This window comes from Monodon monoceros, unplaced genomic scaffold, assembly GCF_005190385.1.
Source record: "Monodon monoceros isolate NGI ecotype Baffin Bay Population unplaced genomic scaffold, NGI_Narwhal_1 Super_Scaffold_13, whole genome shotgun sequence".
Taxonomy (NCBI): domain Eukaryota; kingdom Metazoa; phylum Chordata; class Mammalia; order Artiodactyla; family Monodontidae; genus Monodon; species Monodon monoceros.
The window spans coordinates 49,519,692-49,542,898 of record NW_021703769.1 but is presented as its reverse complement, the minus strand read 5'-3'; the positions used below and the strand labels follow the sequence as shown (position 1 = coordinate 49,542,898).

The 23,207-nt window shown below is 59.1% G+C and overlaps 2 protein-coding genes across 2 annotated transcripts; one reads left to right on the top strand and one right to left on the bottom strand.

Annotated features, from left to right (window-relative positions):
- Nucleotides 1–179: 179 nt before the first annotated feature.
- On the bottom strand, nucleotides 180–13,095 carry TELO2 (telomere maintenance 2). Its single transcript, XM_029219987.1, has 21 exons — nucleotides 12,989–13,095; nucleotides 11,965–12,300; nucleotides 11,174–11,451; nucleotides 9,124–9,192; nucleotides 8,763–8,910; nucleotides 7,285–7,387; nucleotides 7,046–7,114; nucleotides 6,720–6,861; nucleotides 6,494–6,630; nucleotides 5,924–6,003; nucleotides 5,602–5,703; nucleotides 5,296–5,384; nucleotides 5,112–5,203; nucleotides 4,799–4,915; nucleotides 4,617–4,688; nucleotides 3,253–3,417; nucleotides 2,713–2,804; nucleotides 2,007–2,106; nucleotides 1,765–1,829; nucleotides 1,432–1,547; nucleotides 180–628 (listed from the first exon to the last, which is right to left on the bottom strand). The coding sequence occupies exons 2-21, from the start codon at nucleotides 12,297–12,299 to the stop codon at nucleotides 522–524; spliced, it is 2,478 nt and encodes an 825-aa protein (XP_029075820.1). The 5' UTR covers nucleotide 12,300; nucleotides 12,989–13,095; the 3' UTR covers nucleotides 180–521.
- On the top strand, nucleotides 13,026–22,278 carry PTX4 (pentraxin 4). The gene is given in 9 exon segments (XM_029220832.1): nucleotides 13,026–13,190; nucleotides 13,286–13,393; nucleotides 13,490–13,633; nucleotides 18,697–18,837; nucleotides 19,468–19,794; nucleotides 19,797–19,955; nucleotides 20,852–20,942; nucleotides 21,636–21,695; nucleotides 21,698–22,278. Coding segments are annotated over 9 exon segments (1,776 nt in total).
- The last annotated feature ends 929 nt before the right edge of the window (nucleotides 22,279–23,207 follow it).

The following is a 23,207-nucleotide window of genomic DNA, read 5'->3' as shown; positions in this document are numbered from 1 at the left end:
GGGGGGGCTGCCTCATGCTTTCCCACCCCCAGCTCCACCCACCAGCTGCCGAAATTCTCCAAATAAAGTCTGTTTTCTCAGAGGCCCGTGTCCCCTTCCTGCCCCCATTTCCATGTCTCCCCTTCAGGGGGCCGTGTGTGGGCACCAGGCTCCCTGCAGGAGTGAGAACCATAAAGAGCTCCTGCACCTCTTTTATTCTTCCTTTTCTGTTGTTCTTAAAGTCCCTGGCCTTTTCGGTGAGGAAGGGCTGGGGGCACATTGCTAAGAAGCCCCCAGGCCCAGTGGCCCCAGCTCTGCAGTCTACAAGCTGCACGGAGGCACCGGGCTGAGCAGCCATCCTGGAGCCCAAGCCTCAGAGGCCACATCCCAGTCCCAGTCTGTGGGGGGCAGAACCCGAGGCCCTGATGCAGAGTCTTCGCTGAGCCGCAGACACTCCAGGCTGTACCAGCTGCACCTCCGCCCCACGTGCTGGCCCCCAGCCCACACTCTTCCAGTGGGACGTGCCTTCCGAGGGTCGGGGGCTAAGGAGAGGAGAGTGGGAGGAGCTTATCTCGGAGCTTCTCCAGAAGCAGTAGTGCCTTCACCGCCAGCAGCCTGCAGTCCTTGTCTGGGTCCTTCTCGGCCACGTCTGCAAAGAGAGAAATGGAAGCGTGGGCAGCGTCACAGCACTGAGCGGGCCAGCCCTCTTCAGCTGCTCTCATTTGAGGCCTCCTGAATGAGCCCCGCGTGGCACCAGAATCTCCTCAGACGCTGACAAAGGGCTCCTTAGCACCTGGGGCCAGGAGCCCGGCCGGGGAGGCACCTGCACCCACAGCACAAGGCCCCAAGCCGTCCCAACACACCGAATGCAGATGTGCTCGGACACCCATGTCAGGGGGCTGGCCTTCGGGAGCCTAGGAGGCTCATGGGCTGCCTCGCCGGGCAGGGTTGGCAGAAAGGGAGAGAAAGGCCGCCATCAGAACCACCGGGCCTGCCAGTGTGGATGCAGATGAGCTGCGAGCCCCGAGGGTGGACACGGGCACGGTGGCTCTGAGGGCCGTGGCTCAAGTGCCCACAGGTGGGGGTACTACTGGCGACAGAGACTTTTTTAAAAGAGCACGTGTGTGGGGAAGGGGTGGCCGCCAGAGAAAATGTGGCAAAATGCCAATCACCACTGTAACTCTGCTGAGGATGGAACTTTCCAGCATATACAGGTGCCACCCCAACATCTGGGCACCTTCCCCGCAGGACTCCCCAAAGTCAAAGTGACCCGACAGCAGCCATTTCCCCACCCCCACACTGAGGACACTCAGCACACAAACGGGAGCCACATGACGCTCATGCTGGGCTGGGGACTGGGCCACGCTGCCCACGAGCTGACGGCCTCCCGGCCCCTCCAGGCTGCACCAACCTCCCGCCGCCTGGCCACGGTGACCCCGGCCTAGCACTCACCTCCCAGCCAGGACCGGGCCTCCAGCAGCTCGTCCAGCAGGTCTGCCAGCAGCCGCTCAGCCGGAACGCTGAGGAGGACGGCGGAGACAGCAGACAGCAAGCCCTGGCGCACATAGCTGCGGAGAAGGCAGGAGCCTGAGCCGTGAGGAGCCGCAGCCTGGCGCCCTCCACCCACGCCAGGGAAGCCCCGCCGGCCCTTCCTGCTGCAGGAGCGCCCAGCCAGGCTGCCTCTCGGCCACCCCGGAAGCCGCCACCCACCTCCCACTGTCCACTTTCCAGCAGGATTCAGGACCCCCACCCCATCCGACTCCCCTCAGCCCTGTAGCTACTCACGCGTCACCATGGAAACGAAGGGCCCACACGAACTCCAGCAGGGCCTTGCCCATGGGCACAGCCACCTGAAACAGCAAAAGCCAGTAGGCAGGGGTCCTGGCACACAGCAGTCCCCGCCTCAGACCCCATCCTCGGGTCCAAACACTCCTGTCCCAAGGCAAGGCCCACAGGGGGACAGAACATGGCGCAGACCCCACAGGAGGTGAGCCATCAGATGCCAGAGGAACGGGGTCCCAGCTCACCGTGGTGTTCACAGCCAGGTACATCAGGGCCCCTAAGGTGTGGGCCAGTCTCCCAAGAACCAACTGGTCATCTCCCAAAAGGTCGAAAGTCACTAGAGGCCTACAACACAGAACCCAGTGAATGGTGCAGGCCAGGCACTCAGGGCCGGCTCCCCAACCTCGTGGGCCACCAAGGGCACCCCAAGCCCCTGGACGCCCCTCCTCACTGCCTGTCCCCACATGGCGCCCAGAGCCACAAGAAGGTGTTGGACAGACTCCCCGTCACTTTGCAAGGCCGCCTGGTCAAGCCCGGGCCTGGATCAGGAAGCAGGACCGCTGCCTGTGGGGCCTCTGCAGCAAAGGGCTCCAGGCCCTTCCCTCTGTCCACAGAGCCTTGCACCCACGTGGCGATGGCTGGGGGATATCTGCACCCCGCTCGGGCTGAGGCAGGACAAGGATGCGCACAGGGGCGGCAGGGCATGCCGGGTCGAGGCACCAGGGTGAGGCTCTGGCCCCAGCCCCACCATGAACCCAGCATCTGGAGATAACGGACACCCTGATGCCTAATGCCCTCACGTCACTTGATTTAAGCTACAAACAATCACAGCCGAGTTCCTGACCCCCCTGAACCCAAATCCCACTTTAGCCCCCACCCTAGGGACCCTCCCACCCACGGGTGCCAGGGCTCCTGTTACCCAAATCACAGGCCTCCAGAAAACTCTCTCACCTGTCAAAATGTTGAAGGAGGGGGAAGAAGAAGTAGCCAGCCACCGAGTTGAATTCGTTGGGGCCAACGGCTAGTGCCCGCCCCACAGAGCCCTGCCAAACACACGTGCTCACAAGGCGCCAGGCAGGGCACAGGGCACAGCCTTGCCTGGGGACCTCACACCAGGGACACTCGGGGACACTTGGGAGGGGTGGTCCTGAGCACCAGAGGAGCAGGCACCACCCCCCACCCCCGGTGATGACTGAGAATGTCTCCAGACATGGCCCAACGTCCCAGGAGAGCACGTTCAGCCCCGGCCTAGAGGGACCCCAATGACCCAGCACACGCCAGGCCAGTTGTTGCCAACAGAGAACCCTCAGGGCTGTTTTCACACGTTTTAACGCTGCATTCACGTTTTAAAGTCACTTCAGTGTGATGCCCTAACAGCATGTGTCACATCACTCAGTTTGTACCAAAAACCCTCCCTTCACAGGACACTGTGGTCACTGTCCCCTCGGGGCAGAGGTCCCACCCAAGAGGCCACCCCAGGGCCTGGCTGACCTTGGAAAACCGCCGGGTCTTACGCCTGACGCGCTCCTCCACCACCGCCCGCCAGGCCGGGACCACAGCACCACCAGGCTGGGAGCCAGGGTCTGGGGAGCCCCGCTGGGGAGCCTTCCCAAGGCGCCCCGGCCGAGACAGCTCCTGGGCGGCCAGAGTCAGGACCTAGAAGAGAGGAGACACCCGGGGTAGCCGCCATCCCACTGGGGAAGGATGCCATCTTCCAAATTTCAAGGTGAATCGGGTGCCCTCGAAGGCCCCGGCAGTCCTCAGGGGGGAGGTTCTGGGAACCCCATGCTAGTCAGTTCGAGTCCCTTAGGCTCACTTCACTTTGTCGGGGGACAGAAGGGAGGTGGGCGTGCTCCCTGCTGACGAGCCTGAAACCTTTGGTCACTTCTCCCGAAGCCCATCCAATCCCGCCACCCCCACCTCTCAGGGTAAGGGAAGGAACCCCAGCCCAGGCCATATGTGGACGGAGCCGGACCCGGAGGCCACACGTGCAACTTCGTTTTTAGGAAGCACCCAGGACAGGCAGATGCACAGACAGAGCAGACTGACTGCGGGGTTGGGGGGGGGCGGGGAGGGAGCGTCTTGGGTTCTTTTGAGCGTGACGTGGGACGTCCTGAAAGCAGGTGGACGTGATGGTTACACGACGTCGGGAAAGTACCAAACGCCCCTGAACTGTAAACACGGAAACGCTGAACTTTTTTTCAGCTTTGTCTTAGTCTCTGTGTCACTGTGACGAACACACGTGGTGTGTCGTTCACCATGGTAATCGTTCTTCAGCGCGGCTCAGCGGCACCAGGTAAACTCATGGTGCCGCCGTCACCACCAGCACCTCCAGAACTTTCTCATCCTCCCAAACTGAACCTCTGTCCCATTAAACCCTGACTCCCCACCCCTCCCCCAGCCCCTGGCACCCACCATCCGCTCTCTTCCTCTGTGAATCTGACGGCTGCAGGGACCTCACGTAGGTGGAATCGTACGCTATTTGTCCTTTTGAGTCTGGCTTATTTCCCTGAGCACGGTGTCAGAATTTCGTTCCTTTTTAAGACCAAGTAATATTCCACTGTATGAACCCACCACATTCTGCTTATTTTAAGACTGAATTTTATGGTGTGTGCGTCATACCTCAGTAACGCTGTTATCTAAAACAAAGAATGCAGCCCCTGAAGCCCATGCTCTGTCAAGAAAACATCAGACAGACGCTGGTCCCAGCCTCTCAGGTCTGGCAACAAGGGGCTTGGGGAGGCCTGTGGTCCCATCCCTATAGATTCTGGCAAATGCTTGCACCCCCTCCAGGGGCTTTGCACCAGGCCTTCCAGTCCAGCCCTGATGAGTGGGACAGAGGCCCAGGCACTTACATCCAGAATGTCCATGCGCTGCCGGAGGCTGTAGTTGAGGGCATAGAACTGTGCGGTCAGGTACTCCGCCACCTAGGCCGGGCAGACGAGAGGCCTCTGAGGACCACAATCCCGGAGACAGGGCCCCAGCACAGCCCCTGCTGGGGGCACAACCCGGGCTCCACTCAGCCGCGGGGACTCACCCGAGCCGGGTCTGTGACTGTGAGGGCCACCAGGGCCCTCTGGCGCAGCCCCTCGAACCCCGCCACGGCTGTCTTCTCCTCCAGGTGCAGCAGCACCTTGGCCAGCTCCATGCTCACCTGCGCACAGGGTTAGGGTGCTCGACAGAAGGGGCCTGTCTTGAGGAGCCTGGGCTGCGCCCCCCGCCCTCCACCCTGGCAGAGGCCCCGCTGCCAAGGCCCATGTGGGCCACATGGGGCTCCCTGAAGACACATGCCCTTGCCAAGCCATCACCCACCTCCTGCGACCCTGACAGCCCAGCCCTCATGCGCTCACCTCCTGAGTGGCAGCCGGGCTCCTGAAAATCAGCCCCTCGAGGGCCCACAGGGCCGCCTCCCAGCGCTCCCAGTCCTCGGACCCGGTCAGAGCTGCCCAGAACCCACATGGTGCCTGAGTGAGGCGGAGCCAGCGGGCAGGGTGGGCAGCATGCGGGGGACCCAGGGCAGGGGCGGGGGCGTACCTTCCAAACAGCCCCGCACATACGAGGGCGCCTTGCTGCTTCTCTGCTCCCTGTCTACCGACATGTCGTAGGGGACAAACTCATCATCACTGAGGAAGAAGAACAGACACGCAGACCTGCCTGTCACCCGGGACTCACCCCCAGTCCCTGAAGCTTCGGGAATGGCTGCCGGGCTGAGAGCCCCGTGGGCTGATTTCCGGGTGGGAGGAGGACTCGTGAGGCAGAGGGAACCGGCGCCGCAGGGCCCACACCCTGAGGTGGGCCCCGCCAGGACCCTCGCACTCTTCCCCGTGGGGCTGCCCCCACCTGTCCAGCTCGGAGTCGGAGCCCTCAGGCCCAGCCTGGGGTCCACTGCGGTCCACAGTCTCTCTGTCAGGAGTCTCTCCACTGACCGGAGCGAAAGACAGGCTTTGGGGACAGAGAAGGATCCCTCAGGCGTGCCCCACAAGTCTCTCATCCCAGAACCCATGCTTCCCGAGGAAGCGCTCTCACCGCCCCCGCCCTCATCTTAGCTTCTGCCTCAGCAATAGCAGGACAGGAGTAACAGGTGTGCAGCAGCCACCCCACCTGGCCCACCATGCCCAGAGCTCCAGGTGGGGACCAAGGATCGGGGCACAGAGACCCTCACCCCGCCTCTGAGGGGCCGTCAGCCGCGGGCCAGGGCATGGCCAAAGCCAGCATCTCACGGGTCAGCTCATCCTCTTCATACTGCAACGCAGATGTGCTGGAGTTGGCTGGGACAGGAGCAGTGGGAGTGGTACAGCTGGGCCCCTGCGAGGCCCTCCCATCACAGCCCGCAGTCTGCGCTTCTGGCCTCTGGCAGCCAACGGTCTTTCAAGAGCAACTGTCCAGGTTTCCCCCTCTGCAGAGGGTAGCACTGGGGGGGCTGAAGGCTGGAGGGCCTGGGAATCCCCCAGATACAGAGCAGATGTGGCACCGTCTCCAAGGACATCCCAGAGGGCTCGGCAGATGGAGGGGAGGCCTGAGAGTCCCGTCTAGAGAATCCACCTGGGGACACGTGCTCAGGCACCAGCTGAGGGGCTGCACCTCCACTCCCCTCCCAGCCGTGGCCTCAGCAGGCCACCAACTCGACACCAAGCACAGATCTCTGTGGTCCTGGACACAGGCAGGCAGGGTGACATTGGGGCAGGAGTGTCGGCAGCTCAGGGAGAGCGTGGCAGGCGCAGCCTTTGCTCACCTGGAACTTCAGGGGAGGCCCCTCGGGGTGGATCCGGGCGCTGGCCACCTCAGCCACGATCATGCCCAAGTGGCGCACAGGGGGCAGGCTGCTGTCCAGGCGGCTCTTCACTCCCTCCATCAAGCTGGCCAACAACTCTGAAAGCACCGATGCGCATAGGCTGAGCTGGGGGGAGGATGGCGCTCCGGCGGGGGCAGTGGGGAAGGGGCACCCACTGCGCGCTCACCATCCCGGCTGTCCCGGAGCTCCGCCTCCCCCAGGTGCGCCAGGCAGATGAGGATGGCCTTGCTGATGTAGCGCTGCTGCACCAGGGGCGCATGGCGGATGGCACTGCTGCTGCCCCACGTCTCCAGGAGCTCCTTCAGCGCCTGGTGGGTGGTAGGCTCGGCCTGGCAGACAGCCCCCGCCTCCCCAACGCATCCCGGAACCTCGTGGGCCTTGGTGCCCATGTCCCCACAGCCCCAGAGAGGCTCCAGCCAGCGCCCTCCACCCCAGGCAGGAATGCTCTCCCGCGGGGACTGAGGGTCCCTTACCTGCACAGGCAGCGCTTACCTGCATGAGGAGTGAGCGCCGCTGGCTGTCCATGGCCAGGTAGCCCAGCAGGCTCTGCAGCATGGGCATCTGCGACAGAGCTGGCGTCCTCTTACCGTCTGCCAGGCAGACACCACCCGCCCGGCCCGGGGAGCCCAGGGGCGGGACGGTCTGGGCTGAAGGCCAGCGACATGTCCGGGCAGCCGAGCACTGCTCCAGCCCCACCTGCCGCAGCTACCACCCCCGGCCGGCACCCTCACCGTGCAGCTGTACTGTAGGAATAGCAGCTTCCGGGTCATTACAAACTGGGCCTTCTTACTCTTTGTCACCACGTTCCCCAGCAGCCGTGAGAGGACTTCAGGCCTGCGAGGCATAGTGGTGGGGAGAGAGAGAAGCACAACTCCGAATCCCATGGATCCACACTGGACCCCCGGGCTCCGCGCTAACCACCAGGGAGCCGCGCAGGTGCTTCAGCCCTGAGTCAGTCCTAACTCTCTCTCCTCCCAGTAAATGCGGAAACCAGGGAGCCCAGCGACTGGACACAAGAGGACATCCCTTGCCTGCCCCAACCAGTCCAGGTGAAATGCTCTGCCTAGACCAGGGCAGCCAGCTTTCTCTGTGAAGGGCCAGGCTGACAGGCCATTAGGCTCTGTAGAGACACGGTAGCTGAGAGCAGCGACGGCAGGTAGGTACACGGCTGAGTGTGGCTGTTTGCTGATAAAACTTTACTTACAAAAACACAGTAAGCCATATTCGACCCAAAGGCCGTAGTCTGCAGATCCCAATCTAGACTGAGACCCTGCTTCCTTTAGCGAGTGAGAGCTCAACACACGCTCCCGCCAGCACGGAAGGAGGTGAGGCTGTGTTCCCCTCCTCGTCCCTCAAATCAAAGACGTGAAGGTTAAAAGAAAAAGAAAAAACAAGAAAACTGATAAAGTCGAAGAGAAAGACCCAGGCAAAGTGACCTACAGCCCTGGGGCAGACAGCACGACAGCCCCGGTGACAGAGAAGGCTGAGCCCTACCCAGTGACCCATGGTATGCTGGGCTCACAGGGCAGTTAGGACGTCTCAGAGGAGCCAAACCAGTGGTGCGGCCAGGACAGACCCAGGCCTGTGTTAAGGTGGGGGCCACCCCTCACGAGGAGCCTTCACACAGGCGAGTAAAAGACTCGATCAGATGGTTCGTGATGCCTTCAAAACACACACCCTCAGCCAGGATCAAAAAAATGTGAAGTCAAACAGGGAGGAAACGTCTTTGGCAGAGAAACAGGCCCTTCATGCCGGGAGACGGTCTGAAGGAACGTGGATGACAACCAAGCGACCCAGCATTGCCCTTTCAGGAACATGGCCCGCAGACCCCCTTGCTCACAGACACAGAGGTGGACGGGCACACAGGGAAGTCACCACAGCCACCAGGTGGGAGGAAGCTGCGTTCCCCACACACCCTCCTGCATGATTTGGGTTTTCTGAGAACAGGGACCCTCAGGCTGCAGAGAAGCTGCAGCCTCCGTCTCAGTCCAGCCAGGTGAGGACTGGGGGGCCCAGCCCAGCCGTCAGGAGTGGGAAAGATGGGCTTTTGCACAGCCAAACTCTACGAAATGACCGGCCACCAGACAGAGGGGCCACCACCCACGTCCCATGAGTGTTGACCCCACATAGGCAGGAGTCGTTTGGATCCCCACTGCCCGCCCTCCTGGGGGAGAAGCGTTTGCAGCAGGAAGGATGCCTTACTTCTTACCCTGGGGCAGCCTCCACGAACCCCTTCAGCACGGCCTCCATGGCCCAGTCGGGCACGCGCTCCACCAGGCACCAGCAGACCCGCTGCCAGAGGCAGCTGCCCTGGGTGAGCACCGTCAGCCGGGGCACAAGCACGCCCAGGATCTCCTCTGAGGGGAAGCACACAGGGGCCCTGAGCCCAGGAGCCATGGGGCGTCCAGTGTCTGCAGCCCACAGGCCCACCTGTCACAGAGCCAAGCCCCTACCCAGGGGCCCAGCAGGGCCAGACCCAGGCAAGGGGACCTCAGCAACTCCCCACAAGGGATCCACACAGCCCACCCCTCCCGGGACGTGCCGCAGCTTCTCCCACGACGAACACTCACTCTGTCTCCCGTGGACGCAGGCTTTCCCCAGGACCTGAGACAGGAAGGAGACGGAGCAGTCCAGGCCACCTGGGACAGGAAGGAGACGGTGGTAAGGCCATCAACGTGCACCTGGCTGAGCAGAGACAGACCTTGTTCCAGGCGGATCCCACGTTGTAAAACTGCCAACTTGTTCAGTCTAATTCCAACCACACCAGCATTGTTTCCAACTCAAAGAGCCAATGAAAATAATCATTTAAAAAGCATTATGTTCACAGTGATCCTACAAAGCAGGGACCACTGCAGGGCACCAGGAGGCGGCAGCACCAGAGGGGCCCAGTGAAGAGGAGGGGCTCTAAGCACCACAGGGAGGAAATGAGGACGGAGGAACAAGGAGAAGGTGGGTGGCGGCAGCAGCCCCAGAGGAGCCAGGGGTGATGGGACCGACCAGGAGACAGATGGCCCCGCGCATGATGCAAACGCAGTATCTGAGATCTAAAGATGGGCGTTTGGGATCCTGCCAAGACAGAATTCAACGCAGCCACTCACAGGATGAAGGGGACATTGCTCCAGAGGCATTCAGGACACCCGGGCAGGCCGCCCCTCCCAGCCAGAGCAGGGGCTGGGCGGCCCAGCTGGAACCCCGCTTGGACACTTTGGCTGGAGAAACGCAGGCGCACACATCCCCCGGCGTGGTTCCCTCCCCCGAGACAGTAATGCTCAGGGACACAGCAGGGGGAGCAGGGGTGTGCAGACACAAGGGGGCCCCACAGAGCAGCACAGGCCTCACCCCTGCGGCCCCCTGCCGAGTGCCACCTGGCCGTCTCCCAGGGCAGCCACTCGCCGTCTCCCAGGGCAGCCACTCGCCATGTGCGGTTAACCGTGGGCAGACAGGCGACCTCTCACGACCCGCGTCCACGAAGGCAGAACAGTCTGCGAGGTGTGGGCAGAACTCCAGCCCCAAGGACACAATACTTAGGTCTATTTCTCTCAACACCCGTGAGGACCACCGGCCTGCATCAGCCACCACTCTGAGCGCCGGGTCGGCAGTGCGCACAAGCCCCAGCCCACAGCTCACTCCGGGGGGGGGAGTCGGACAACAGGGCGGGGCCCCTCTGAGCACCGTAGAGGATGGCCAGTTCCAGGGAGAGGACAAGCCAGCAGCTACGACACTAAACAGGGTGACCAGAAAGGCGGCCCTGAGAAGAGGCACTTGAGGCCAGAGCATGGGGCGTCCCAAGCAGGAACGCCCGCCAGTCCAGAGCTGGGAGGAGGCGGGAGCAGAGATGCTGGAAGATTCTGAGTGTGGCTCATGGTAACAGCATCATGCAGTTGCTCAGCTCAGACAAGACAGGAGGGCACGTGGGAGACTGTGTAAGAATCCAGGCGAGATGAGGGGCTCGGGCCAGGGTGGGGGCAGTGCAGGGGCCGGGGCCGCAGGGAAGGCAGGGCCTCACTGGGGGAAAGGGCAGTGGCTCGGACAGCCCGCCCGCTGTTCACCACCTGACGCCCACCCCCACTCAGGCCGCCATGGCCCCTGGCTTCTCTCGGCTCTTGGAACACACACGTGGGGAAGCCACGTCCCTAATGCTCCAGAGACCATGATTAGTGGAGAGGGTGGGCAGGAAGCTGCTCCCATGGCCCCCAGGTGCAGAGAGCTCCCTCAGAGTCGGCCCCCAGCACCACCACCAGACACCAGAGCACCGAGGTCCTCCACCCACGATGACAAGGCCATGGGCACCGCAGCCGGCAGCCACCTTGGACGGACCCTCCTCACAGTAAGAGCTTTTTGGTTTCCAGACTGTGGACGTTCCCTTATTCTGAGTGAGGGGCCGGGCGGTGAGCAGCCCCACCTGGACATCCAACCAAGGACTGCAGGGCTTACGGGTCAGCTCCACCTCCAAGGCAGCAGAGCTGTGGGTGAAACTTCACGGCTGGGTGGCTGCCGCCCCAGACATGTGATAACGTCTGACTGGACGATGGCACTGCCAGAGATGGCAAAGTCCTCGGAGCCCTGGGAGGGAGGGAGGGGACGATGGCCTGAGGAGGCTGTTAGAAGAGGGGCTCTCACCTCGGAGAGAGTCCACGACCACCTGCAGCACCCGCAGGACTTCCTCGCCCAGCAGAGGGAAGTAGTTCTGAGGGAAGAATGTGGCCAGGTTCTCCCGCTGCAGACGGTTGCCCAGGCGATCGGGCAGGCCCACCACCTTGGTGAGAAGTGTCTCCTGGAGCAGGGGGAAGGCTGGCCCTGCCTGCTGCCGACACTGCCCCTCCATCACAGCGGCCATCCTGCCCACGCTCAGGAACCTGGCCAGCAGTTGCGCCATCTTCATCAGACAGAAGCTGGGGCTGAACCAAGAGCAGGTGTAAACAGCCTCGCTTCCTAGGAGGGGCATGAAAGCCTGCCAGCCCCACGCAGCTTCCCCACCTTGGAATCACCGGACCCACTGACTTCCACAGCAACTGCTGAAAATCCAGCTTCCCAATGACACAGCTTCCCCGCAAGGACCATGGTGGGCTTGATGTTGAGGGAATGAGTTTGCTGGGGTGCCTCACACAGAGCTGGGGGCCACAGAGTGAAGGGGCCCCAGGAGGATGGCCACGCCCACTGCCTACCTAGACCACATAAGCGCGAATGCAAACACTCCTGCTGCCCCCTGGCCCACATGGCAAGACAGAAGGCTAGGGCCTTCCCATCACAGGAGATTAACGCAACCCGCTTTTAGTTCAGTGCTCTGACGTGCATAGGTTTTATTCTTTCACCTTTCAGGATGCCAAACTCTCACAGAATTTGGAGAACCCGTTGGTTCGAAATCCTTCAGGTGTTAAAGTGACCCCATAATCAGACCCAGCCCAGCTCACCTGGCAGCACCCTCGATGGACTCCATCAGCACCAGGAAGGCTTGGTCAGCCGGGCCCTCCAGGAAGAAGCTGGCCCACAGCTCCTCCATTTGGCCATCAGGCAGCAGCTCCAGCCAGTCGGGGCTCAGCTTGCCGACCAGACATCTGAGAAAGGTGGAAAAGTGGATCCTGGCAAACTCCTCCTGCTCCTCAGGGAGGGCTGGATTCTCCGTTTCACCAAGATAGCGCTTCAGGGACCCCAGGGTACAGAAGATGCGGCCCCCATCCTCAGAAGATGAAAGGATGTGAACAGCCTCCCAGACGGTGAGCCGGACGGCAGAGACCTCAGGATCCATCCTGGAGTTCACAGGAAAGGCACGTGAGAAAGGAAGTCCAGGGAGCTGTCATCATCCACGTGGGACTCAGTCTCGGATAAGGAAGCACTTTTCACATATTCTCAGAAAGCCCGCTCTCCCACCCTCGACGAGGGAAGGTTTCATGGTCCAAGGCTTCCATGGTGCCCTCTGCAGAAGGGCAACCACGCCCCAGGGACCCATGTCTGGAGACACCTTAGATGTCACAACCGGAGGTGCTACTCTGCCTCTAGTGGGTGGCTGAGGCCAGGGATGCTGGTAAACATCCCATATACCCCATTACGCAGGACAGCCCCCACAACAGGAGTATCCAAACCCAAATGTCAAGGGAGCTGAGGTTGGGAGACCCATCAGCACTTCTAACTCCCTGACGTATCCACCTGTGGTTCACCTTGCCAAGCTCCCTTCCTTCCCAGAAACCAAAACCATCTGCAGGTTGCATTTACTTCGGGTCGGGCGCCCCTGCAGCACGAGCGCCATTAAGTAGACACCTGTCTGTCATCAGTGCACCCAGCCACTAGGTCGGGATGCACTAGGGGCCCAAGAAGTGTCCCCACTGGCCTGGGCCTCCTCGCCCAGCCCGGTCCACGCGGGCTCCTTCTTGGGGTGTGGAGACCGGCTAGCGATCGCCCGGCCCCGCGCCCGCTCCCCAGCGTGCGCCCGGAGCCCACCTAGTGGCGCGGCGGGCAGCGGTCCTCGGGGGACAGGATGGGGTGTCGGGGCGGGCGGGGACCTCCGGACGGGCAGCGGTCACACGGGAGCGCGCACCCGCCGGATCCGCAGAGTCGACACCCCGCGCTGCGTCCCGCTCACTCCGCCAATACCGACCCGTCGCCGATTCGCCACAGCCCCCGCGGCCCAGCTCTGCGCTCGGTTCGCGGTCCAGCTCACGCGGCCGCAGAGCAAAAGTTCCCAGGGCCCTGGTAGAGCTGGTGCTGAATTTTTTGAGCCTGTGGCGCCGGTACTAGGGGCAGCTGGTGACGAATCTGCGGCGAACCTGCGAGCCGGAAGACGCGTGGGACAGGCGGCTGTATCTGCGCCTGCGCCGGGGCAGGGCACATGGGGGCGGGGCCCGAGTGGGCGTGGTTCCTGGTGGGCGGGGCAGTGTGCTTTGGGCTGCGCGGCAGGTGGCTTGGAGTCCAGCACTTCTGCGCCCGCCTGCCTTCCCTCAGCCTCAGCGTCGGTCTTCCCGGAGTGACCTCCTCCCGCCCTTCCCCCGCTCGCGAGCCCCAATCTCTCCTGAGCTCACACGTGCGTGCCTCCACAAACTCCTACTGGGCACCAAACGCGTGTGCGGCCTCGCCGCCCGCCCAGAGGTATGGCCCGCTCTCCGCAAGCCACGACCTTTGCAGGGAAACGGGCCACAGACTAGGAAGAAGTCGCAACTGGGGTGATTTCGGGTATTGATGGATGTCCTGGGACAGGTGCTTCACCGTTCAGCACGGTAGCCACCAGCCACCGGGTCAGTTCCTTGGTTGCACTGTCCACGTGTCAAGGGCTCGATAGCCACCTGACACAATGCACAGCGTAGATATAGGACCTTCAGTCTTGGCAGAACGTCCTATGGCGACCTTGGGGAGCGATCTGGGAAGACTTCTCAAAGAGGTACTGTTTCAGCCCAGAAGGCCGTTGAGGTGACATGGAAAACATTTATTCATTCAACATACATTAACTAATTGCCTGCTGAGGCAGCAAGCACTCTTCCAGGGCACAGAATGAAGCAAAGTTCCTGTTCACACGTCAAGGGGGCAAATAAAGTACACGTACAATACATCAGATGGCAGATAATGGTAAGAAAAATTAGGGAGAGTAAGAAAATTAGTGACCAAGAGCGGTCTCCTTTTAAAAGCTCCACCCTGGGTGCAGTTAGAAAAATGGACGGTAGGGGGCAACCGCGGATGCAGAAAGCCCCGCGGGGCGTCCGGTGCGTGGACAAGGGTGGGCCAGGTGGTGAGAAGGAGCTGACCTGGGCTGGACCGGATGTGTTGGGCGTGGGTACGAGGGAGCGAGGAGCGGAGGATGATGCCTTGCTGGGACTCTCCGAGAACTTCTCCCGGGCTGCTCCTGGACTAGGGCTCTCACTCCCGGTTCCTATTACAGCTTCCTCCCTTCTCTATTCCCCACATTTTCCTGAATCCTGTTACCCAGTAACTTCTCAAGAGATCCTGCACAGAGGATAAATTTCTTAAGCCTTTGCATATCTGAAAAATGCCTTTATTCTTTGCTCCAGGTGGATTCACATTTGAGCTAGATGCACAATTTTATCAGCACTACCCTCTAACCATCTGGGCTAACCACCCACTCTGACTGCTTAATTTTAAATGAAAATCACTTTGCTCCTCTGTCTTTGGCAGCCAGCTTTGCTGCTGAGGTGGCCCACAGCCCTCTGGAGAAAGTCCCAATCCTTCGCATGTGACCAGGTTTTTCTCTCTGGACACGTTTAGGATCTCATCTGTGGTGTCTGACACTTGGCAAGATGAGCTTTGGAGTCAGGCCCCGGTCCTTGACCTGGCGCTCTGCCATGTGGTCTTGAAATGATGGGTGCCCTTGTCTGCAGCACCTTCCTGTATTATCTTCCTAAAATTTCCTCCACTATATCTTGTAGTCTCACTCTCTAAGTTTCTCACTCTCTAAGATTGATCTCAATCCAATGTTTTCTCTCCTCTTTTCTATCTCTTTGCCTTTTTGCCTTCTTTCTGACAAATTGCCTTAATTTTGCCTTTTAGCTTTTCTGTTATACTTATCTATTTGTTTGCATTTTATTTTGTTTTTTTATTTAGTCATTTTATTACTTTTTTGATTTTGGGGAAAATCATAATTTTCATTTCCAAGAGCAACTTCTTCCTTCCTGATTATTTCTTTTTTCATAGCATCGTTTCTTGCCTTGTGTTTTTTTGTTGTTGTTTTGTTTGTTTGTTTTGGCTGGGCCGTGAGGCATGCGGCATCTTAATTCCCTGACCAGGGATCAAACCCGCACCCCCTGCAGTGGAAGCGCCGAGTCTTAACCACTGGACCGCCAGGGAAGTCCCCGTTTCTTGCCTTGTGGACACAAAGCTTTTCTTATCTCTCTGAGGGTATTATTTAGAATGCCTTTGAGCCTTTCCTTGGCCCTCTGCACGTCTCCCAGTTTCTTTTCTGTTTGGGCAGATTTCTGTCTCACCTGTGGATGGGATTTTGTTTGGTGGGGTGCAGGGAAGCTCTTGCCTGTCAGTAAGTGCAGGTTTTCTGCTGGGGCTAAAGAAGCTCCCTCCCCTCTCCAGCCTGGGGGCAGGTGCCTGGCTGTGGCTGCTGCTTTCCAGAAGCTGGCAGAACCCTCAGACTCCCACAGTCCAATAGGTAGACATTTATTTCAATACCTTGTTGTTAGCATTACACTTAAAATGAGTGAATTTTATGATATGTATGCTTTCCACTAAATTTTTTTTAAAAAGAATGGATGATGAAAGAGATTGAAAGGAAAGCCCCTGTCTCTGTGCCCGGGGGCCTGCAGACCTGGAGTCTTTCTCCAGTGCAACGCTGTCCAATCCAACTATGACGTGAGTCCCATATTTAATTTTAAGTATTTTATAGCCATACTAAAAAAAGTAAAAAGAAACAGGTGAAGTTAATTTTATTTATTTATTTATTTGGCTGCTTTGGGTCTTAGTTGCAGCATGCAGGCTTCTCTCTAGTTGAGGCGCGTGGGCTCCAGTGCGCGCGGGCTCAGTAGTTGCATTGCATGGGCCCCAGAGTGCATGAGCTTAGTTGCCCCGCGGCATGTGGGATCTTAGTTCCCCAACCAGGGATTGAACACACACCCCCTGCATTGGAAGGCAGGTTCTTAACCACTGGACCACCAGGGAAGTCCTGAAGTTAATTTTATTTTTTTTTTATTTTTTAAAATATATTTATTTATTTGTTTATTTATTTATTTATTTTTGACTGAGTTGGGTCTTTGCTGCTACACATGGGCTTTCTCTAGTTGGAGCGAGCAGGGACTACTCTTTGTTGCAGTGTGCGGGCTTCTCATTACGGTGGCTTCTCTTGTTGCAGAGCATGGGCTCTAGGCGTGCAGGCTTCAGTAGTTGTGGCATGCGGGCTCAGTAGCTGTGGTGCATGGGCTTAGTTGCTCTGCGGCATGTGGGATCTTCCCAGACCAGGGCTCGAACCCGTGTCCCCTGCGTTGGCAGGCAGATTCTTAACCACTGCGCCACCAGGGAAGCCCCTGAAGTTAATTTTAATAATGTGTTTTATTTAACCCAGTCCATCCACAATACTACCATTTCAACATGTAATCATGGAACTTCCCTGGTGGTCCAGTGGTTAGGACTCCACGCTCCCTCCCCAGTCAGGGAACTGGATCCCACATGCAGCAACAAAGATCCCGAATGCCGTAACTAAGACCTGGTGCTGCCAAATAAATAAATAAATAAATTTAAAAATGTAATCACACATAAAATCTGTTGATAGTGAGGTATTTTACATTCCTTTTTTGTACTAAGTCTTTGAATCCAGTGTGCACTTTTCACCTGCAGCGGATCTCCACTCAGACTAGCCTCATGAAGGCTCAACAGTTGCGTGTGGCTGGGGCTCTGGTATTGGATAGTGCACCTCCAGAGAGCCAGTGGACCACGTGCTGGGGCTGGGCTGGTGTGCAGGAGCAGTCGCCCAGCACAGGGGGTCAGGGAGGAGACAGGGGTCCGGCAGCTCTGTATCCAGACTGACATGAGTCTCTTCACTCCAGCCTGCACCTCACCCCAGCCCCCCACCATCCCTGGACACCCCCCAACCTCTCAAACCTCCCTGTAATGGGCTGAATAGTGGCCCCCAAAAAGACACGTCCAAGTCCTAATCCCTGTACCTGTGAATGTGACCTTATTTGGAAAAAGGATCTTTGCGGACGTACCTAAGTTATGGATCTCAAGATAAGATCACCCTGGATTATCCAGGTGGGCTCTGAATCCAATGACTGGTGTCCTTGTTAGACAGAAGAGGAGAGACACACAGGGGAGAAGGCCGTGTGAAGACAGAGGCCAAGGTTGGGGTGATGCTGCCACAGGAACAGCAGGAGCTGGATGAGGCAGGAAGGATCCTCCCCAGGAGCCTTCGGATGGAGTGTGGTCCCGCTGACACCTTGATTTCTGACTTGCGGCCTCCAGAGCCGTGGGAGAATGAATTCCTGCTCCCACCCCCCAGGGTAGTCATCGGGTGCAGCAGCCCCAGGACACCGACACGCTGCTTGCCCCTCGGGCTCCCCTCTGCAGTTCTCTCTGCTCCGCCGGGTCAGTTCTCCTTGCCTGCTCTCCTTGCCCTGTGTCTCCTTCTGGCTTTGTTCCTTTGCTGCCATCAAAGTGACGCTTGAGGAGTGAGAGGAGACCAGCTTCTCTGCACAGCCATCTTGTTTAACTGCAAGTCTTGGCCTTGACCATGGTTTTATCCTGCTCCCCTCACTGGGTCACAACTGTCCATGGACCTGGCCCTAGAATGAGGTCCCACGCCCCCTATTTACTTAGACAGCCTGTGTTTGTTTCCGGGGGCTGCTGTAACCAATGGCAACAAATAGGGGAGCTTAAAACAGCAAGAACATTTTTCCCTTGCATCTCTGGAGGCCAGAAATCCAAGATCAAGGTGTCAGCAGGACCACATTCCCTCCGAAGGCTCCTGGGGAGGATCCTTCCTGCCCCGCCCAGCTCCTTGTGCTCCTGTGTCAGCTTCACCCCAGCCTCGGCCTCCATCTTCACATGGCTTTCTCCCCACGTGATCTTCTCTTTGTCTCAGAAAGACACTTTAGGACTCATATGGATAATCCAAGATGACCTCATCTCAAGATCCTTAATTACATTTGCAAAGACCCTTTTTTCAAATAAACTCCCATTCACAGGCACCAGGGTTAGGACTGAGACCTACCACTCAGCCCACTACACAACCTGGGCCCCAAGACAAATTTAAGTGGCTCCAATCCCATTTCCTTTGCCTTGTCCAAGGGCGAGAGAGGGGCCTCATCGGATCTGCTGTCCCCGATGCAGACTTGGCTCTAAGGACTCCCCTGCCCCCACTGGGATCCGTGTCCTGCTTCAACTTCTCCAGTGGGAACATGAGTCCGTGTGCTCCTGCTAAAACAATCGCCCCTGTCTGCCTCTGAGCCAGCTGGACCAGGGCTTGCACCCAGTAGAGTTATTTTCCAAAGAAACTGTTTGCATCTGTTTTAAGCTTGTGTCCTTGGGAACCTCCAAGTCTCCAGAGCAAATGCCTTTTGTTAAGGTGTCAGGAGGTACCTGACTCCAAGCCAGAGAGGAAGAAGGAAAACCACTGCCCAGGAGAGGTGGGCAAGCGTGGGGGAGGCAGGAGCTCCAAGCAGATGGCTTCTCCTGCAGCCAGGGTGCCTCTCGCTCCTTCTCAGAATGGGCTGCCTGGGGAGGAAACCCTGCCTTTCTTCCTCATTTTTGTGCCCATATATCTACGTGGGGCTTTGTTGCAAGAAACCGCACCTGAGAGGCAAAGAAAACCATTCCTTGAGAGGCTCTGTAGACTAGAAGCACAGGTGAGTATACCCACTGTTGGGGGCAGTAGAGTTTTTTTAACTGACACCAGACAAAGCACAGAAGTCATAGAAACAGTAGTAAGCTTCTGTGCTCTGTGGGCTCAGCGTAGAGTTTGCAGTTCTTATCGGCTGCCTGTTTTCACCTATGGCTGGAATAGCAAAATGGGTTTGGGGAGTTTGTTCTAAAGCCGAGCCAGCTGAGGTTGGGTGGAGCTGGGGGGCCACCTGAGGAGTGTAGCTGCAGGTGTGCTGGGGTGGTGGGGGCCAGCCCGCTGGGCATGGGGAGCAATGTCCCGGGTCCCCCACAGAGCAGAGACTCCTGTGCGGGTCCGTGGCCAGTTCCCGGATGCCCTGCAGGCATCAGGGCTGCGCCAAGCACTCCCCACTTTGATCCCCATGCACAGCCATCTCGCTGGCAGGTAGGACCCTGAGGGTCGAGGGGTAAAGAGTGTGGTGCTCGGGGAGGGATGGGAGCCGCCTGTGACGCCCTCACCCACTGCAGCACAGGCCTGGGGCTGTCTGCCGCTGCGAGCTCTAGCTTGGTGCGAGGGGGCTAGTGGCAGTGATCAGCCGCCTCACCGCGTTGCCCTGAGGCTCTAATCCCCAGGAGTGCCTGTGTCCTCGCTACAGTTTTGGAGGTTCCAAAAGGCAACCCTAAAGCACCTGCAGGGCATCGCCAGCAACTACAACCTGTCCTTCGTCATGGAGGCCTGGTTCTGGAGCCTGGCCCACGAGAGCCAGGCCGTGGCCCTGGCACTCAGCCAGCTGCAGGCCGCCGTGCAGGGCGACCTGGGCCACCTCAAGACCTGGGTGTGGAAGACTCAGTGCAGAGGCCAGAAGGTGGACAACAGGCTGCTGGCCTTGGGCGCCGCCCTGAGCGAGAGGAGCACCCAGGAGAGGAAGGGGCAGGAGGAGCAGAGGAACGCCCTCTCTGGCTGGCCCTGGACGTGCGGGCCGTGCACGGCATGCTGGCTCGCCTGATGCCCCTCGTCCAGAGCCAGGGCGCCGGGCTGGCAGCTTTCAAGGGGCTGCTGCAAGTGGCCAGCCCTGGCACCGCCGCCCTGCGCGTGACCCCGGCCCCACCTAGACCATCGAGCCTAAGCTCCCCACAGCTGCAGGCAGGCAGGCAGGCAGGCACCCAGAGCTCCGCCTGAGCTCGGGGACCCACCTCTGGACTTCGCTCGCTGTCTCCAAGAGACGCAGGTGTCCCCAGGCCCAGGCAGCCAGCAGATGTGGCCCACCGAGAGCCCAGGAGAGAGTAAGCACCGTGGCCTGCCCTTCCCCATCAGTGTCCACTTTTCCCTCTGCTGCCTCCTTAGGCCTCCAGTCCCTTCCAGGAGGACTTCTCCCCAGGCTGAGCGGAGAATACACTGCTTTACACCCCACAAAACCCGCCCTTAAAGAAAGGAACCGTCCAGGTGATGGCCTGCCTGCAGGTCAGGCCACACACCAGTGGGGTGCTGCCCGCAGGCAGTAAATGCCCACTCAGAGTTGGTGATCACCCTGGTCAGGGCTGGTGGGGTCCCAAGGACGTCCTCAGCCATAGCCAGCAGGAACCCTCTCTGCAGGGCCCCGGCCTGCATCCCATGGGGTCTGTGCCCACCAATGGAGGCCCCCCGGCCTTTGCAAAGCCGGTTCTGCTTTGCCACCTCTCATCTGCAGGTAAGGGTTTCTCTATGGCGGCACTACTGTACTGGCGTCTGGGGTCGGGTAGTCCCTAGTTGTAGGAGCGTCCAGGGCATTGAACGGTGTTAAGCAGCATCCCTGGCCTCCAACTACTAGATGCCCGCTCAGCTTGAACTCTCAGCTGTGACCAGGCTGCTCCCTGTCTGGCCTTGTAGCCCACAGGGCCCATTAATCTGAAGCAGGTCCCTCCCCATCTGTGTGGTTCTAGGGGCCTCACCAGTAAGACAGGGCTGAAGGGCTGACCTGGAGGGCACCACCAGGGGTCCCGGGAAAGGGGGGCTGTAGGTTTGGGGACCACCAAAGTTCTGACAACCGAAACTGTCCGCAGACGCTGCTAGATGTCCCCCAGGAGTACAGTCATCTCCAATTGAGGACCACTGCCAAAGATTATGACAAGAGCCCCCAGGTGAAGAGAGGAGGTGGGGGCTGGCCACAGAACGCCCTCCACCCTGGAACCCAAGGGGCCAGTGGGCTAGAAAAGCGCGTTCCCTGGCTCTGCCCCCAGCTTCTGGCTGGGTGCCCCACCCCTGCCCCGCCTACCCTTTTGGCAAGCAGATCTGGCAGGAAGTCTGGTCAGCAGGAAGCCCCCAAAGATGTCCATGTCCTGGTTCCAGACCCTGTGAATGTGTCACTTCATGTGACAAGAAGACTTTCCGGTGTGATTAAGGATTTTCAGATGGGAGCTGATCCTGGATTATCCCGTGGACCAGTGTCATCACAGGGTCCTTATAAGAGGGAGGCAGGAGGCTCAGTGTCAGGGATGCAGATACAAGGGCAGGAGCTGACGTCAGAGGGCAGCAAAGGGCTTCTCCTTGGAGCCTCCAGAGGAACCAGCTCAGCCCACACTGTGATTTTAACCCCGGGGAGACCTGCAGGGACTTCTGACCTCCAGACTGTGAGATGCTAAATTTGTGTTGTTTTGAGCCACTGTGTTTGTGGGGATTTGTTCCAGCAGCCACAGACACTCATCCAGGGCCCCCTGCTGGTGAGGAGTGTGGCTCAGCCAGGTGTCCTGCTTCTCAGTCCTCCCACCAGTAAGAGGCTGATCACGTGAGAATAAGTGAGCCGCTGCCCCTTGCGGTGTGGGCTGACTCTCCCCCCTCTGTTTCTAGTTTGCAACGTGGGCCCTGCACTCATCTTTCCGAACGCGTCCACTGTGAATGTGATCTTCTTCCACCCGGCTTCTTCACTGGCTTACGGGCCCTGTCTGTCTGCAGCTGGGTCCGCACAGCCTTGGGCCACCTGGGCACCCTCCTCTCGTACACCAGCAAAGAAAATGACAAGCTGGTTCTGCATGGCCGAGACTCCCTGCCCCCCGGCTCCACCCACTCTGTGATTGGAGACCCGGCCTTCAGGGAGCTGCCCCTCCAGCCACTGCCAGACGGCTGTTGGCACCATGTGTGTGTCATCTGGACGTCCATTCTGGGCCTGGGCAGGTACTGGCTCCACATGAGCCGAAGGCTAGTGGCCACTGGCTCCCGCTTTGGGGAAGGCTATGAGATTCCTCCAGGGGGCTCCCTCATGCTAGGCCAGGAGCATGACAGCATTGGGGGCGGGTTTGATGGCCCTGAGGCCTTTGTGGGGAGCCTAGCATGCCTGGCCATATGGCACCAGGTGCTGGTCCCCAGGGAGGTCTCAAACCTGGCCACTGGGAAGGAGTTCCTGATGGGTGCCATCCTAACACTGGCCAATGCCGCATCGGTAGATGGATTCGTGCAAAGGGTGAACTGCACCTGCCTACAGCTCTGTTCCTGAGGCCTCGCTACACAGCAGCTGTGCTCACACGGTGGGCCGGCGGGAAGAGCAAGTCTTCAGCCCCTCTCGGCCACCCCCGACCCCAGCACACTCCATAGAGGGCCCCCCACCCACACTGAGGATCAGGCTGCTGCCTCCGGCCTGGGCCAGGCACACCTGCTCTCTAACATAGGATATGAGTATTCCACAGGGTGGGGGGAGGGCTCACAGGCAGAGCCGGGCCTCAGGATCCCCACGACTGCATTCTTTCCCTCTCTGCGGCATTCTTACACCAACCAACACCCCCCCATAGTAGGAAGTCATTTCAACACGGCCCAACTTGCCACGTGGCAGAGCTGCGCTTCAGCTCTGCCTCTCCTTGGGCATGGGTTTGGGGCAACCACAGGCTGGCTCCTGGAGAACTCTTATTTTCCTTGCATTAACTTCTGTGGTCCTCTCTCCATGTGGCTTGAGAAAGTTTCTCTTTGACTGCTCCTTGTTCCAACATCTCTCATGAGAAGGACTGGGGAGTCCATTTCCTGGCCCCACAGCTCCTTCGCCCTGGGGGTTCCATCAAGGTTCTGTGGCAGCTGGTAAGGCCACTAGAGCTGCTGGGAAGGGGGCCTGCAGAGGGAGCAAGCTACTCAGAAACACACATTAAGGATGGGTGGGCAATGCTTTTTTTAAAAAAATTAATTTATTTATTTTTAGCTGCATTGGGTCTTCATTGCTGTGTGTGGACTTTCTCTCTAGTTGCAGCGAGTGGGGGCTACTTTTCGTTGTGGCACGCGGGCTTCTCATTGCAGTGGCTTCTCTTGTTGCAGAGCACGGGCTCTAGGTGTGCAGGCTTCAGTAGTTGTGGCACGCGGGCTCAGTAGTTGTGGCGCACGGGCTTAACTCTTCCGCGGCATGTGGGATCTTCCCGGACCAGGATTTGAACCCGTGTCCCC